The sequence below is a fragment of the Macaca thibetana genome, chromosome 16 (genome assembly GCF_024542745.1).
Source record: "Macaca thibetana thibetana isolate TM-01 chromosome 16, ASM2454274v1, whole genome shotgun sequence".
In the NCBI taxonomy this organism is placed as follows: domain Eukaryota; kingdom Metazoa; phylum Chordata; class Mammalia; order Primates; family Cercopithecidae; genus Macaca; species Macaca thibetana.
In genome coordinates, this window is record NC_065593.1 from 75,732,242 (window position 1) to 75,748,167 (window position 15,926).

A 15,926-nucleotide genomic window follows, 5' to 3' on the forward strand; every position below is an offset into this window, starting at 1 on the left:
TCAGCCTCCCGAGTAGCTGGGATTACAGGCGCCAGCCACCACTCTCGGCTAATTTTTGTATTTTTAGTAGAGACGGGGTTTTCACCATGTTGGCCAGGCTGGTCTCGAACTTCTGACCTCAGGTGGTCCACCCACCTCAACTTCCCAAAGTGCTAGGATTACAGGCGTGAGCCACCGCTACCGACTCTGAGTTGGGTCTTTAATGTGGAAGATGCAGAAAGGAGACTTGACAAAACTATTTTCGGTGAGGCTGCTACACCGGGAAATAGTAGCAGCAACTGCTCATTCACTGTGAAGCCTCAACGTGACCTTAGACCTCTGACCCCGCGCCTCACTCGGCGCTTCCGCGCGCAGCTTCCGCTCCCGCCCCTCCGATGAAGGGCGGGGCCAAAGGTGGGGGGTGGGACTCTGAGGTCGGCGGTTAGGGGCGGTGCCTGCTGGGGGCGGGTCTCGCGAGGGGCGGGATTCAAGGAGGCACTCGAGCATTGGGCACCAGGTAGAGGCGGGGCCTAGTGCTGGGCTGGGTTGGGCGGGGCAGGGAGTTCGTAGCCGCCTCTGGGTAACTCGACTCGGGCGGCCAAACCTCCGGAGTCCGGGGGCGGCAGGCGGGCCCACAGCAGATCCTGGATCCGGAATCTCCCGCGCAGGAGCGGAATCTGTCCCGAACCGGGTCTGTGAGGAACTCGCGAACTTGGATTAGGAAATCCCGGAGCCCGGATCGACAAATCCCGGAACCCGGAATTAAGATCGCCAAGTCCCGGATCGCGGAGTACAGAGCGCGGAGTGGACTCGACGCGTAGCCCGGAGTCCGGATCGCGGCACCGCGGGACGGGACGGAGCGATGTCGGGCCGAGGCGCGGGCGGGTTCCCGCTGCCCCCGCTAAGCCCTGGCGGCGGCGCCGTGGCCGCGGCCCTGGGAGCGCCTCCTCCCCCCGCCGGACCCGGCATGCTGCCCGGACCGGCGCTCCGGGGACCGGGTCCGGCTGGAGGCGTGGGGGGCCCCGGGGCCGCCGCCTTCCGCCCCATGGGCCCGGCGGGCCCCGCGGCGCAGTACCAGGTGAGTAGGGAGGACGCGAGCGGACGGGGGCGTGCGGCGCCGCGAGGGCGCCCGGGCCGGGGGCTGAGGGGGCCTCGAGTGAGGGCCTTGGGGAATGCATGAGGAACTCCGGGAGACGGTGGAGGGCGGGCCAGGACCCTCGGGCTGCGGCGGGTGGCGGTGGAGGAGTGGGGAAGGGGGAGCGAGTCCTGCAGCGGAGGGCTGGAACCAGCTGGGAGGCCTGGGGGCTTCCGCGGCACAGAGATTCCGAGTGACTGGGAGATGGAGGAGTTTGGGGAACCAGTGAATTGTGGGCGGGTGGGTTGAGAAGTCTAGGGTAGGAGGGCTAGAAAGTGATGAGAAAGTTTGGGAAAGGGCCCTCGCTGAGAAACCGGGGTTACCCTGCATCGGCCTTGGTCCCACTCCAAGTCTGCCTTGTTTTTTCTGGTTGGGAACTGGCCGAGCTCTAGCGTGTCTGAGATGGCTCCCGGCTGCTAATGAGGAGGAAGGAGCCTGGCTTCCCACGGGCACGGGACGCTGAGGCTAGGGCCAGGGGATTCATTCCAGCTTGTGCACGGGCGGACTTTACTCCAGAGGCAGGGCCAGGCGCCTTCGCTGGGGAGGACTCCAGCTTAGACCAGAGACGGTGGTGGCCAGGCTTGAGGGGAGGCCCAGCCTAGTCACAGGCCGGCTCTCTTCTGGGCTTTCTGCCTCCTGTCATCGTGTCGGGTAGTTGATTAGTCTGGACGTGCAGAGTGGAACCCTGCTGGTCTGGGGCCCGAGGAGTCTGCGAGAGTTGCTTCAAAGAGTGCTGTCCTGACCCCTTTGGGGTTTTGAGAGCTGCTCAGGTTTCAGCTTCAAAAGCCCTTGGAAGGCAGCGACTTCTGCTCAGTGTGTGAGAACCTCAGCCTGACCCTGCTGGTCCCCTAGTCTGCTGTTCAGGTTGCACCAGCAGGCTTGGAAACTGTGCCCATCTGCCTTATCATCCTCTCTGCATTTTTATTTGGCCTTCAGGTTCTAACTCCGCCACATCCGAAGCCATATGCCCCAGCATTTGACACTGGCTTCTCCCAGGGTCTGCTGTGGGCTTCCTCTGTTTTCGACTCATGTCTCCAGGCGGAGGTCCTTAGGGATCCTCGTGGAGTATACACAGCCTACCTGCCCCACTGGGCCTCACATCTAAGGAGATGGCTTAACTAGGGACAGTGACTGGATTTTTTTCCCTTCTTACTCCTCATTCTTCCTCCTTTCTCAAGAGAAAACAGAGTCTGGATATGGGCAGAGACAGACCTGGTCCCAGGGACTCCAGCTGGGGCTCATCTTTCCCACCCTACTCTCCCCCTTGGGGATTCATGGGCCCAGGGTGTTGCTGAGGGCTCCCTGCATCAGTCATTGTAGCCCTTGGGCCTGCCCACTGAGACCTGGCCTGGGCACCATCTGTGGGCCTTTGGCCTTGGAAGGACCTGGAACAGACAAGCCGCTCCAGTTTCCTTGGCATGCAAAAAGTCATAGGAAATGTGCCCTTGAGACAGCCCCTAAGAGAATGGATTCCACATGTTTGGTGGGGGGTGGCCTTGGGCTTGTGGCAAGGCCAAGCTGGCTGGCTGGTTAGGCCTGGGCTGCTAGCTGTGGGGAAGTAGGAGATGGCCCTGAGTCTGAGTTTCCCATCCCACTAGCTTTCCTCCTCCTGGCAGGAGAGGTAGATGGTAGAGAACCCAGCCAGCTAACTTTGGCTGAGTTTGAAGAGGATCCTACTTGCTCTCTTTCCAAGTCCAGTTGTATGACTTCCAGGAGAAGGGACTTGAGATCTGGGAAACAGAGGGGTTCCTGTCTGTTAGGGCTCATGAGATGTGCTGGAAAAGCGAGAATTTGAGGCCCAAGCTGAACAAATAGTTGAAAGAAGGGAAGTGATGACCTCCCTTCCTCCAGAGGGTGGTTCTGGCTGTGGATCACAGTTAACAGAGGAACCTAAAACAAAAACAACAACAACAAAAAACCCTCCAGGGCAGGATGTGGTGGCTCACACCTATAATCCTAGCACTTTGGGAGGCCCAGACAGAAGGATTACTTGAGATCAGGAGTTCAAGACCAGCCTAGGCAACATAGTGAGACCATAATTTCTCAAAAAAAAAACCCAAAAAAATTTAGCCAAACTTGGTGGTGTGCGCTTATGGTCCCAGCTAGTCGGGATGCTGTGGCAGGAGGATTGCCTGAGTCCAGGAGTTCAAGGCTGCATTGAGCTATGATCCTGCCACTGCACTCCAGCCTGGGCAACAAAATAACAAAAACCTCAGATTTCTGGGTTCACTCCAGAGAGTTCAAAAAGTTCAAAATCTTTTTTTTTTTTTTTTTTTTTTTTGAGACGGAGTCTCACTCTGTCGCCCAGGCTGGAGTGCAGTGGCATGATATCAGCTCACTGCAACCTCCGCCTCCCAGGTTCAAGCAGTTCTCTGCCTCAGCCTCCTGAGTAGCTGGGATTACAGGTGCCCGCCACCATGCCCGGCTAATTTTTTTTGTGTTTTCAGTAGACACGGGGTTTCACCATCTTAGCCAGGATGGTCTTGAACTCCTGACCTTGTGATCCACCTGCCTCGGCCTCCCAAAGTGCTGGGATTATAGGTGTGAGCCACCGCGCCCTGCCTCAAAATCCTTTTTACTCATGGAAGAGTGGTGGTATGTTCCCCAACTGAGGCCCTCAGGCCCAGGTTCCAGAGCATCAGGGCCACATTTGGGGCAGGGCAAAGCATGCTCACTGGAGCCCTGGATTCCTCATCTGGGGTTCAGGGGATTGATCCAGGCCTACCTGATCCTGTTGCAAGCAGGGAGTTAGGGAGGCTCAGAGTTCTGGACTGTTTTTTGTTTGTTTTTCCTAACTCCTGAGTTGTTTTTGTTTTTTGTTTTTTGAAGGGGGAGGAGTTGCTAGCACCTATAAGCCCAGGTATGGAGCTTAGCAAAGCTCAGCTAGAATTTGAACTGTTAGCAGCCTTCCCCTGGGGTCCTGAGTGAGCTGGGGGCTCTGGGCCCCGGAAGCCTGGAGCAGATGTCTAGGTGGAGCCTATTCCAGGCCCTGCCTGTGCGGCCTTGTCTTAGGACTTCCTGTTACCAGAGCACCTGCCCAGGAGGGATGGGTGGTGCTGCAGGTTCTGTGAACGCTGCAGCGGGAAGCTTCCTGGGGACCATAGGGCCCTCGCTCACACTCTGCAGGACCCAGTGCTTCAGTTCTTCCCTTTGTCTCAGGCACTAGGAAAAACTAAAGTCTGGGATGTCTGGGCCCGGGCTTACAGCTGTAGTCACACTCAGTTTTTTTCTATAATCTCAGGCCAGAGAAAGAACAATCCTTAAGGCAGAGAAAGAGGTTGTCTTTTGCCTTTCAACAGCTCTGATTAATCTCTTCCTGATGGAGAGAGACTTTGGCAGGACTCCCAAAGCCCCAGAGCCCCCCACTTTGAGGTTTTTATTCTCCCAAACACCTCCCTCCCACCCTGCTCCTCCTCTCCCCATCCTCACGTCTGTGGGTCATGTTTCTTTCCATCTCTGCATCTGGTCAAGAATCTGACCCTCTGTTTTGGGAACATGGGTTTAGTGCAGGATGAAGAGGTTGGGGAAGAATCTCATCTCCATGATGCTGGAGTGGGGGAGGGTCCTTTGATTTGGTACAAGTCTCCACCCTGCCGGGCTTGGTTGGCTGGTTGTGCTCGTTGCATAATCTGGGCCCTGGGGCCAGCCCTGTGAAGCTGCCAGGGACAGTGTGTGCGAGGCAGAGCTGCCAAACAGGCCTTGCAGGCAGCAGCCATGGGGAGGGGGTGGGGGTGGAGGTGACTCCCAGATGGGCTCCACAGAAATGTCGGGGAGCAAGGCTTCAAGTGGGAAATCCTTCTGCAGGCATCTAAAGAAGCTATTTCTATCTTCCACTTTCCTGCTGCTCAGCCTAGGCCTCTGATCCTTGCCTCCCAGGATAATCTTAGCCCCCTTCTTCAGCTTGGGATTGCCAGGGCTACACGGAGCCAGAGCCAGTCCTGGCTGCCAGGTGGTGCCTGGACCACGGGCAGAGTCCAGGTGCCAGCTGCTGTCTTTCCCACAGGCCACCCAGGAGCCATGGCTTCCCTTCTGGGGTCTTTTGGCATAGGGGCAGTAGTTGGGCAGTAAGGAGGTGAGAGGAGGGTCCAGTTCTGGGCTGTGGGTAGGGGCTATATGGTCCCAGAGTACAGGGTACAGGGTCCCGGTACCCTGTCCGAGGCCACCCTCACCAGCTGGTACGCGTTCCAAGTCATCCTGTTGTAGCCCTGCTCACCTGGGGTGCTGCTGCCTACCAGACCCCTTTCTCCCTCGGCCACAGAGGATGGGGATTGGGGCTCTGCACCATTGGCCTGCTCATGATATAGTATACCCCTCTGCCTGGCAGTGACACTGCCCCCGTGCCTCTCAGCCATGCTTCTCCCTCATGATGGGGGAAAGAGGAGGGCAAGGCTTGGCGGGACTGTCTGAGAGAATAGGGACTGGCTGGGGCTCCTGTAGGCCCTTCCCTCTGCAGGCAGGACCCTCCTCCCAGCCCAGGCTCTGGCAGACCTCATTCGCTGGCATGGCTGCCAGGGCGGTTGCAGGGGGCAGGGCAGGTATGGTTTACACTCTTCGCTCCGACGCCCGCTCTCCTTTGTTCCTGGGGCTCCAGCAGGGCTCTGGCGTGCTGCTCAGGCCCAACCTGGCTGACGAGAGGGATGGAGGGCATAGGCTATGGGCCCCGGAGGGCCCTGCCCCTGACCTATGCACCCCCGTTGGCTCACTTCCCCCAGCGACCTGGCATGTCACCAGGGAACCGGATGCCCATGGCCGGCTTGCAGGTGGGACCCCCTGCTGGCTCCCCATTTGGTACAGCAGCTCCGCTTCGACCTGGCATGCCACCCACCATGATGGATCCATTCCGAAAACGCCTGCTTGTGCCCCAGGCGCAGCCTCCCATGCCTGCCCAGCGCCGGGGGTAAGAGCATCCTGCTTATTCCACTCTGCCTCACTCATCTCTGGTGGTAGCAGAGGGTTTCCTTCTATCTTAAGAGCTTTGGTGTCTGAGGAAGATTCCAGGCTCTCTTGGGGGAGAGGGTCCTGGAGACTGGAGGGACGTTGCGGGGGTGAGTGTCCTTTTTTGGACCATTGATCTCTTAAGTGGGTTTCTGAACTCCCCAGGTTAAAGAGGAGGAAGATGGCAGATAAAGTTCTACCTCAGCGAGTAAGTGTTAAGAGGACGCCTGGGAGGCCTGCCCAGTGGCCACCTTGGGGTGGGCATCCGTCTCCCTCAACCCTGGGCTGCAGGAGGAACGGAGGAAAGAGCCAGGCTTTGGCTGAAGCAAGCTGACGAGCTTCTGCTACCTTCCTCCAGATCCGGGAGCTTGTCCCAGAGTCTCAGGCATACATGGATCTCTTGGCTTTTGAGCGGAAGCTGGACCAGACCATTGCTCGCAAGCGGATGGAGATCCAGGAGGCCATTAAAAAGCCTCTGACAGTATGTGTGACCTTGACCACCTCTAGCCTTCCCAGGTTTCCTTGCCCTCCACCCCCTTGTTTTCCAGGGGCCAAGCAAGTTGGGCTAGAGCTGGGTTTTTCACATGCAGGATGCAGCCCACTAGTAGAGTACGAACTCAGTTGAATGTGTTAGGGCCAGTATGTTTTAAATTAATATATGACAGTAGAAAATCTAAAAATACTTCACAGTAGTACTTACCATAGTAGTTAAGGTATTCTTTCATGATATTTTTGTTTCCGATAAATAGATATGCAGACCTTGGGTCATAACTGAAAAATGTAAATATTATGGGTCGTGGTCAAAAGTTTGAAAACCACTAGAGGATAAAGGTAGTTCCTTTCTCCTTCCCCTTCCCCATCCATAGAGAATATTTTCTTTTTTCTTTTTTTTTTTTGAGATGGAGTCTCGCTCTTTCACTCAGGCTGGAGTGCAGTGGTGCAATCTCGGCTCACTGCAACCTTCACATCCCAGGTTCAAGCAATTCTCCTTGCCTCAGCCTCCCGAGTAACTAGCATTACAGACGCCCATCACCACGCCTGGCTAATTTTTGTATTTTTAGTATCACCATGGTGCCCAGGCTGGTCTCGAACTCCTGACTGCCTCGGCCTCCCAAAGTGCTAAGATGACAGAGCCACTGCACCCAGCCAAGAAACTTTCCTTAATAATAATCTAGAACCGTCCTGAGTGGGGAAGGCTTTCCAGGAGACTAGGATATTTTGGGGCCGTGATGGGTGTTTGGGTATCATGTAAGATGTGAGCCAGAGGCCTCCGCTTTGCCATTGCACCAGTTCCACTGTGCTGGCGTTGTTGGTGATGCATCTCTTTCCCCATAAAATGGTGAGTTCCGGCCGGGTGTGGCGGCTCACGCCTGTAATCTCAGCACTTTAGGGGGCCGAAGTGGGTAGATCACCTGAGGTCAGGAGTTCGAGACCAGCCTTGCCTTGCCAACATGTTGAAACACCATCTTTACTAAAAACACAAAAAAATTAGCTGGGCATGGTGGCATGCACCTGTAGTCCCAGCTACTCAGGAGGCTGAGACAAGAGAATTGCTTGAACCCAGGAGTCAGAGGTTGCAAGTGAGCTGAGATCACGCCACTGCACTCCAGCCTGGGTGACAGAGTGAGACCATGTCCTAAAAAAAAAAAAAGGCTGGGACTGGGACTTACTACTTACTTCTGATTCCCAGTGCCTGACAAGGTGCCTGGCTGGCCCATGGTGCTCAGTATTGATTGTTGAATGTTCATATCAGAAGATGGCGTAGCAGTGTCCCAACGTCTTGGTCCACTTCCAGTTGATTGTCTTTCTCTCTTTAGCAAAAGCGAAAGCTTCGGATCTACATTTCCAATACGTTCAGTCCCAGCAAGGCGGAAGGCGATAGTGCAGGAACTGCAGGGACCCCTGGGGGAACCCCAGCAGGGGACAAGGTGGCTTCCTGGGAACTCCGAGTGGAAGGAAAACTGCTGGATGATGTGAGTTGGGGAGGGAGGTATCTGGAGGGAAGGAGGCCTGTGTGGGTTTAAGACTGGGACCAAAGAGTTTGAGACTAGCCTGAGCAGCAGAGCCAGACCCCGTCTCTACAAAAAATTTAAAAATTAGCTGGGTGTGGTGCATGCGTCTATAGTCCCAGCTACTGGTAAGGCTGACGCAGGAGGATGGCTTGAGCCCAGGAGGTCGAGCTTCAGTGAATTATGATCACACCACTGCACTTTAGCCTGGGTGACACAGTGAGATTGCGTCTCAAAAAAAAAAAAAAAGACTGGGCCAGACACTTGGGCGCTCCCAGAGAAGTCCTGCCATAGAGAGGGGGCACTGCTCCAAGCCCATTGGAGGTTGATTTGCGTGGTTATTACAATGTTCCTGCAGATGGCAGTCGAGTGTCTCCAGGAAGTCCCTCGTGGGCTGCAAGAGGGCGCCATTTCCCTGCCTCCAGTCTGCCCAGAGTCCTGCTTCCATTCTTCAGGGCCCCAGGAATCTTCAGTACCCTGAGCTCCAGGGCTGAAATGGGGCTTCTTGTTCTTGGGATTTAGCATAGCTTGAGATTTGAGAGCTCAGCAGCACCATCTCACACCCCTTTCCATCTCCAGCCTAGCAAACAGAAGAGGAAGTTTTCTTCATTCTTTAAGAGCCTCGTCATTGAGCTGGACAAGGAGCTGTATGGGCCTGACAATCACCTGGTGGAGGTGAGAGTGGGCCTGGGGCAGAGGCAGGCTGACATGCAGGTTTGGCAGGGAAATGGCCTCAGGGCCCTTGGGAGGCCCTGTGTTCATGCCCACCCCCTTGGTGATAAGCCATGTTCCCCTCCCTGCCAGTGGCACCGGATGCCCACCACCCAGGAGACAGATGGCTTCCAGGTAAAACGGCCTGGAGACCTCAACGTCAAGTGCACCCTCCTGCTCATGCTGGATCATCAGGTGACAGAGGCCCTGGGGTCATTTCTGGGGCCACAAGGACCCCTCAGGAGGGGAGTTGGTTCCTATAAACCTTCCTGTCCCTGCCCTATTTTCCCGCTTTGTTTTACTGCAAGAACCCATCCTGACTCCCCTCCATCCAACTGTAGCCTCCCCAGTACAAATTGGACCCCCGACTGGCAAGGCTGCTGGGAGTGCACACACAGACGAGGGCCGCCATCATGCAGGCCCTGTGGCTTTACATCAAGCACAACCAGCTGCAGGATGGGCACGAACGGGAATACATCAACTGCAACCGTTACTTCCGCCAGGTTAGCCAGATGCCAGACCCCCTGTTCTCTCAGCCCTTGCCTTGCCTGCTGGGCTACTTCTTGGCCACAGCCTCCAGACTGCTGCCCTCACTGGTCCTGGAATGGTCCACTCCCCTGTGCCCACAAGGCAACGCTGAGCCTTTGGTATTTCCTCCAGATCTTCAGTTGTGGCCGACTCCGTTTCTCCGAGATTCCCATGAAGCTGGCGGGGTTGCTGCAGCATCCGGACCCCATTGTCATCAACCATGTCATTAGGTAAATGCAAGGAGGGGGACAGGAAGGCTCTTTTAACAGCAGATTCACCCTTGGCTTGAACTGAAGCCAAAGAGAGCATCAGGTTTCTTGCTCCCTGAGTATGTGCAGAGAATGGGCCCTAGCTTTGGCCCAGGTGGGCAGAATGAAGACAGCTATGTGCCTTCCCTCCCCATGTGCTGCCTGCAGTGTGGACCCTAACGACCAGAAGAAGACAGCCTGTTATGACATTGATGTGGAGGTGGACGACCCACTGAAGGCCCAGATGAGCAATTTTCTGGCCTCTACCACCAATCAGCAGGAGATCGCTTCCCTTGATGTCAAGGTGGGCCCTCTGGCTCCACAGCTTCCTCTGGGGCCCAGGATTGGAGTGGGCTGGATCTGTCCAGCATTTCCATACATGTAGCACCTAGGGGATGGGATGGGAACTCTGGCTCAGTCATTTGCATTTAAGCTTTGGGGGCAGAGTCTGACACATGTACCCTCTCCAGATTCATGAGACCATCGAGTCCATCAACCAGCTGAAGACCCAGAGAGATTTCATGCTCAGTTTTAGCACCGACCCCCAGGACTTCATCCAGGAATGGCTCCGTTCCCAGCGCCGAGACCTCAAGGTGTAGTCCTCTTTCCCGAGGGGATTCCTTTGTAAAGCTCTGGGTGATTTTTACCCACAGCAGTTCCCAGGGTGGGTTGGCCCAGGGCTGGGGATTATGCTATGGCTTTCCTTCTGGCTCTTTGCAGATCATCACTGATGTGATTGGAAATCCTGAGGAGGAGAGACGAGCTGCTTTCTACCACCAGCCCTGGGCCCAGGAAGCAGTAGGCAGGCACATCTTTGCCAAGGTGAGGCTCTGCCTTGTTTTCCCTCCTTTGGCCCTGAGTAGTAAAGGCCTGAGCTACTTGGTCTCTCCCTTCTCCAGGTGCAGCAGCGAAGGCAGGAACTGGAACAGGTGCTGGGAATTCGCCTGACCTAACTGCTCAGGGATCTCTTTCTTCCCAGCCCTGGAGCCTGGAGGGAGACCACCCTCTGGGTCCTTGCTGGGGCCGCAGACACGTAGGCTGGGGTGAGGAGTGTCTGCTGTCACTCTCTATTCCCCAGCTTTAGTTTTATACATGTAGTAGTAGGATTCCTTGTTGCTTGGTCCCCAAAGCCTTATACTTTTTGCATTGGCTTTAATTGGGTTCAGCAGAAGCCTCCTGTGCCCCCCCTGCAGGCAGGCCCAAGTAGGACTGCCGGAGGCTGTGCTTTGACATTTTAACAGACATTTCCGAACCAAAGGCTGCTGGGTTTGCATGTTTACAGACTCCCCTCTTGGGCGAGGGTCAGAGCTGGCTGTGGGGAGCTGGGCTAGGAAGAGGAGATGCAGCTCAGACTTCCTAGCCTTTCTAAACCAAAGTTCTTTGCCATTCCTACAAGCCCAGCCTTGCTGCTGGTTTTTTTCTTTCCTTTGGGTATTTGCACTATTTTGGGAGCAAGTTTTCTATGTGGGAGCCACTTTTTTTGTACAGGGGTAAGTTGGGGGTTTTCAGGGAGCCCTGTTAGGTGCCTCCTTGTTTCTTTCCTCAATCTATGCAAGCGGCTCTGGCCGCCATCATCTCCTGGGATGCCAGAGGGCTGCCTCTCTAGCGGCTTGGGCTGGGGAGGGGACACTCCAGTTCTCTAGCATGGCCTGAGGTATGGGTGGGCACATGTGGAGGCCAGGGTAAGGTGAATGGGGAGGCTGGGAGGACTGGTGTCGCCCTTTGGAGCTTGGTGAGGAGGGTGGGCCTAGGGCTTGGCGAGTGCCACTTCTGGCACTGGGATCCAAATAAATCCTTTTATCTATTGGTGGTGTCTGGACCTGATCCTTGAACAGCACAGCCCTCATTAACAGACTGGAGTCCTAGAGGACTTGGCCCATAGAGCTTTATTGGAGGGATCCACACAAAGGCTGTCCATTCACTTCCATAATTTCTTGATGGACATGTTTTTCTCACTGTCCTTCTGCATGACCTAGGGGTGGGGGAGAAAATGAATGTTAAGTTACGAACGCAAGCATGCCCTAGCCCACTGCCCCAGAGCCACCATCAGCAAAGGCACAAAGATGGAGGCCTATACCTTGGCTACTGCCATCTCAAAGTCCTCCTGAGTGACATGGACTCGCCGTTCTCGAAGGGCATACATGCCGGCTTCTGTGCACACGCCCTGAACAGGAAAAGGAAGTTGAGGCCCCACTGCTGTGCCCCTCATCTGTGGCCCTTGAGCCTAGAGCTTCCTGCCTCTGCCCTGTTTTTGGTGGGTACTCCAATTACCTTCACTTCAGCCCCTGATGCTCCTGGCATGAGCTCAGCAATTTTTCTCAGGTTGATCCCGCGGGTCAGGTTCATCTTCCGAGAATGAATCTTCAAAATGTCCAGCCGGGCCTGGAGATGGCAAGGAAAGGCCTGAGCCCCACACCCCACCCCTACCCCCACTGCCAGAGCCACTTTGCACAGCGCCCATCACAAACCTCCTCGTTGGGGGGTGGGAATTCAATTTTTCTGTCAATACGCCCTGGGCGAAGCAGCGCCGAGTCCAGGATATCAATCCTATTAGTAGCCATGATAACCTGAGCAGAGAAAGCGGGTGAGGATCAGCTAAGCTCTTCCTCAACCTGCGTGGCACCCAGGCCTTCCCTGGGCCCATCCCAAGGCTGCTACCACCTTACCTTGATGTTCTTGGTGGCCTCAAAGCCATCCAGCTGGTTGAGCAACTCCAGCATTGTGCGCTGCACTTCACTGTCCCCCCCAGAACCCCCCTCCAGCCGCGAGGAGCCGATGGAGTCGATTTCGTCCATGAAGATGATAGATGGAGCATGTTCTCGTGCCATGACAAACAACTCCCTCACCATTCTTGCCCCTGTGTGGAGGCCGAGCTGGTGTTAGGGAGCTTATTAGCTCCCTAACCCCCTACCTCTTGCTTCTCACGTTACTGGCCATGGTTACCTTCCCCTATGAATTTCTGTACCAATTCAGAGCCAGAGACACGAATAAAGGTACAGTCCGTATGATGAGCCACAGCCCGGGCCAACAGCGTCTTCCCAGTGCCTGGAGGTCCATACAGCAGCACTCCCTACAGGGGAACAGCAGCACTCAGGACAGAAAGCTATACCCCTCATCTCATTCAGTGAACATTTACCGAGTGCTGAGTGCTGGATCCCTTGCTAAATGTTAGGGATACCAAAAAAAAAAAAAAAAAAAAAAGAACATCAAGGAGCTGTTCTGGAACTTATATCCAAAACCCACCTCACTGCCCTAAAACACTTCCCCCGCCACTCTTCAGGGGGAGGGCCAGCCCAAGAAGGATGCAGCCTATCCTGGTGCCTCCCCGACCCCTGCAGTAGGGCTGGCTGGGGCAGGAGTAGTAAAGTACAGCTTGGCCCTCCTGGAGAAGCCCTGCTCCTCACCTTGGGCTGAGCAATGCCCAGTGCTTCGAAGAGCTCAGGATGCTTAACAGGCAGCTCGATCACTTCTTTGATCTCCTTGATCTGTTTGTCCAGTCCACCAATCATCTCATAAGTCGAATCTGGTACTTTCTCTACCATCATCAGTGACACTAATGGGTCTACCTTGTTGGGCAGGATCTTGTGCAGAGTGTAGCTGTCATTCCTTAGAGCCACCCGGCAATTGGGTGTCACCTGGGTGAAGGGGGTGAGTTTCAGAAGTGGTACAATAAGAAATAAGAGCTGACCCCACCACCACCTCACCTGCTACACTCACGTCATTGATGTCAATGTTTTTGTCCACGTCTACAACAAATTTGCCTTCAGGATGTACCTAAAGAAAGAAGAGCTCATGATCTTCCTTGACAGCCACCAAATCACTAACCCTACCCAGGAAGACCTTCGAGAATCCCACAATACCTTGACAGAACACAGAACCCTGTCTCCCAAGGCTACACACAAAGGGGTGGGAATCCAGTGCAGACTGAGCTGGTTGGTCCCTGGGGTCATGCTGCTTTTACCTTGACCAACACTTTCTTCTTATCCATGGCCCGGACTACTTCCCCCACATAGGAGCCCTGTTCCTGCAGCAGCTGTAGCTCCTCCCGCAATAGGCGAACTAGATGGCAAACAGACACAGTGGTCACCTAGCTACTCCTTTGGAGTCTCCAGGACCCAATTCTACATGCATGAGCTAAGCATCATTCTTAAGTTATTAAAGGAAGACCAAAGATAAAAATTCGTGTATTTAAGGAGGCTACAATGGAGCTCGGGAAAAAGAGATGCATGTGAAACTACTAGATGACAGGGAGAAAACAGTAAGCACTGCTGTGAAGACACTGTGCAGGGAGGTTAGGACAGACCTCAGACAAACTGCCCACATGCGGCTTCCCATCTTTCCCCACTCACCTTTAGCATTTAGTTCATTCCTCTGTGCCTGCAGCCTCCGGAGGTTTTGGCTCTTATCATTCACAATCAGCTGTGGCAGACAAGAGACAAATTCCATTACTCAAGGGCAGGAGACAGGGGGAGGTAGGATCTTGGCCAAGACCTCACAGGTCAGAATGAGCTGAGGGAAGGGCACAGGGCACCTGTGTGTTGTTTCAGATTCTCCAGTATGATTCTAATGACCCTGCCCTGTCCTCCAAGAGTCCCTCTGGAGCTTATGGCAGCCATCAAAGAAGGCTGCTTGTCCAATTCCGGTCCAGGAATAACAGAATCTAATGGAGAAAAGTTACAGCTGGCTCATGTAACACCAAATTTCTCACAGGAAGGCAACATCACCTAGTGGAAAGAGTGTTAGGTGAGAAGTCTGAGTTCTAGCCCAGCTGCTGTCAATCAAAAGCAAGGTAAAGCTCAGGCAATCTATTTTAAAAAATCTAGATCTGTTACCAAATGGCACATGGGTATAGCATCAGCTGCCCTGCTCCTTTTCAGGACTACTGAAGTGAACGAATAAAAACACATGAAAAAGCATTCCAAAATGGTTAACTAAACATAATACCTGCAAATGCACTTGGAATTCAGAATTGTTCTCTGTGGCTTTCCCCCATCCAATTTATATTACAGATGACACTTGAACAACGCAGGGGATTAGGACGAAATTGAAAATCCATGGACTTGTCCAAAGTTAAACTACTAACAGCCTACTGTAACATAACACTGTTAACACTAACAGCCTACTGTTTATGTTGTTGGTAATGCTTACTACTGGAAGCCATACCTACTACTGAGAGTCACACCTTACTGCTGGAAGCCTTACTGGTAAACATAAACATTTCATTAACAACATAAACGGTCCTTTTTCTATGGTTTAGCGCTTTAGGCTAGCGTTCTGGGTTGCCCAATTTCTTTCATTCAGTCTCTATGGAGTTAGCATTATCCAGATGCCTCAATGATGCCTTTCCTCACATTCTCACTTCACCCTCACCCAACCTCTTGGTGATAAATTTCATCTCCTGAGCTTGTTTCCCTTTCATAAGAATCCTTTTCATTCGGGCTTCTTCCAAAAGGGCTGACCTTTGGCTAGAGGTACCTTTTCTGTTAAGATTTGACTCTTGAAAATGTTTAACAAACTGTGAACACTATGACCCTCAAAGGGGTGGGAGTGGAGGAGAACAAGAGATTGCTTACTTCTGATACACACACCCTACTAGCTAAGAAACAAACAAGAAAGGAGAAGCAGCAGCTTCTTCCACTGCACTCCCAGTGGAATTAGATGGATTTGTGGAAGTCCGTTTCCATCCCCCATCATCCCGCTTCCTAGCTCTCTCTGAAGTCCGTCCTCACCTGGAGTTCTTCAATCTTGGACAGATAATATTGGCGGAGTCCGCTGCCTGCCTTCCCCTCCTCCAGTTCCATCTGAAGACACAGAGTGAGTCTTAAACGACAGGTTAAACATCCGAGGGGATAAAGCCACTTGCAGGGCACTTTGAATAAGGTTTGACACCAGGTAGCTTTGCGTAGTAAAAAAAGTTTGGACTTCGGAGGCTCAGCATCTGGGTTCTAATCCCTCCCTCCCTTGGAGCCCTCCATTTTCCCACGACTAAAATAAAAAAATGGGAACGCCGCCTACCTTGTACGACTTTTAGGAGGACCGAGAGGCGATATGATATACACGGGGGCGCTTTGCACTGCGTGAAGCGCTCTACAAGCCCGAGGTGTCGTTACTGCCGACGGAGCAAGCGGAACGGAGCCGAAGGACTGGCGTCCCGTTTCCTGCGACCCGTGGGCCGGCCGTTCCCGCGCCCATCGCTCTCCTCACTCACTCCGCTTCTACCGCGTATTCCTCTCCCAGCCTTGCCCTGACTCACCGAGGGCGGCGCTGACACAGCAGATCCAGTCGCAGGCAGCGTCCAGCCTGGACTACTCCAGCCACCTCCGACCCACCCAACCCTCCTGCCCCGGCCCGCTCTCCACTTAGATCACGCTCGCTCCGCAC

At 54.2% G+C, this 15,926-nt stretch overlaps 2 protein-coding genes across 6 annotated transcripts in view; one reads left to right on the forward strand and one right to left on the reverse strand.

Moving 5' to 3' along the window:
* The first annotated feature begins 818 nt into the window (after nt 1–818).
* SMARCD2 (SWI/SNF related, matrix associated, actin dependent regulator of chromatin, subfamily d, member 2) lies at nt 819–11,352 on the forward strand. Of its 3 annotated transcripts, none has more exons than XM_050764960.1 (13): nt 819–1,057; nt 5,827–6,011; nt 6,215–6,257; nt 6,408–6,530; nt 7,867–8,022; nt 8,638–8,733; nt 8,863–8,964; nt 9,111–9,272; nt 9,430–9,527; nt 9,714–9,849; nt 10,016–10,138; nt 10,266–10,367; nt 10,445–11,352. In XM_050764960.1, the coding sequence occupies exons 1-13, from the start codon at nt 842–844 to the stop codon at nt 10,496–10,498; spliced, it is 1,596 nt and encodes a 531-aa protein (XP_050620917.1). In that variant the 5' UTR covers nt 819–841; the 3' UTR covers nt 10,499–11,352. The 3 variants fall into 3 exon arrangements, with proteins under 3 accessions (XP_050620917.1, XP_050620918.1, XP_050620919.1); XM_050764961.1 differs by lacking the exon at nt 819–1,057 and adding an exon at nt 3,420–5,186; XM_050764962.1 differs by lacking the exon at nt 819–1,057 and adding an exon at nt 4,885–4,899.
* A 61-nt stretch (nt 11,353–11,413) lies between these two features.
* The window catches only part of PSMC5 (proteasome 26S subunit, ATPase 5), a 139,223-nt gene continuing 134,710 nt past the window's right edge, over nt 11,414–15,926 (reverse strand). Inside the window, exons 2-13 of one of the 3 annotated variants that reach the window (XM_050764973.1) lie at nt 15,561–15,632; nt 15,275–15,346; nt 13,895–13,964; nt 13,507–13,604; nt 13,263–13,319; nt 12,950–13,180; nt 12,489–12,615; nt 12,212–12,402; nt 12,014–12,112; nt 11,817–11,927; nt 11,623–11,709; nt 11,414–11,517 (exon numbers count right to left, since the gene is read on the reverse strand). In XM_050764973.1, the coding sequence (XP_050620930.1) occupies nt 11,464–11,517; nt 11,623–11,709; nt 11,817–11,927; nt 12,014–12,112; nt 12,212–12,402; nt 12,489–12,615; nt 12,950–13,180; nt 13,263–13,319; nt 13,507–13,604; nt 13,895–13,964; nt 15,275–15,346 (1,197 nt within the window). In that variant the 5' untranslated portion in view covers nt 15,561–15,632 and the 3' untranslated portion in view covers nt 11,414–11,463. Of the gene's footprint in view, nt 11,518–11,622; nt 11,710–11,816; nt 11,928–12,013; nt 12,113–12,211; nt 12,403–12,488; nt 12,616–12,949; nt 13,181–13,262; nt 13,320–13,506; nt 13,605–13,894; nt 13,965–15,274; nt 15,347–15,560; nt 15,655–15,926 lie in introns of all 3 variants that reach the window. The other 2 variants (XM_050764972.1, XM_050764971.1) reach the window with 2 other exon arrangements.

Excerpts from the sequence above, each read along its gene's own strand:
- SMARCD2 (XM_050764960.1), top strand. The coding sequence starts at position 842 with ATGTCGGGCCGAGGCGCGGGCGGGTTCCCGCTGCCCCCGCTAAGCCCT. Across the intron at positions 6,531-7,866 it reads CCATTAAAAAGCCTCTGACA|CAAAAGCGAAAGCTTCGGAT; the intron begins GTATGTGTGACC and ends TTCTCTCTTTAG. Across the intron at positions 8,965-9,110 it reads TGCTCATGCTGGATCATCAG|CCTCCCCAGTACAAATTGGA; the intron begins GTGACAGAGGCC and ends ATCCAACTGTAG.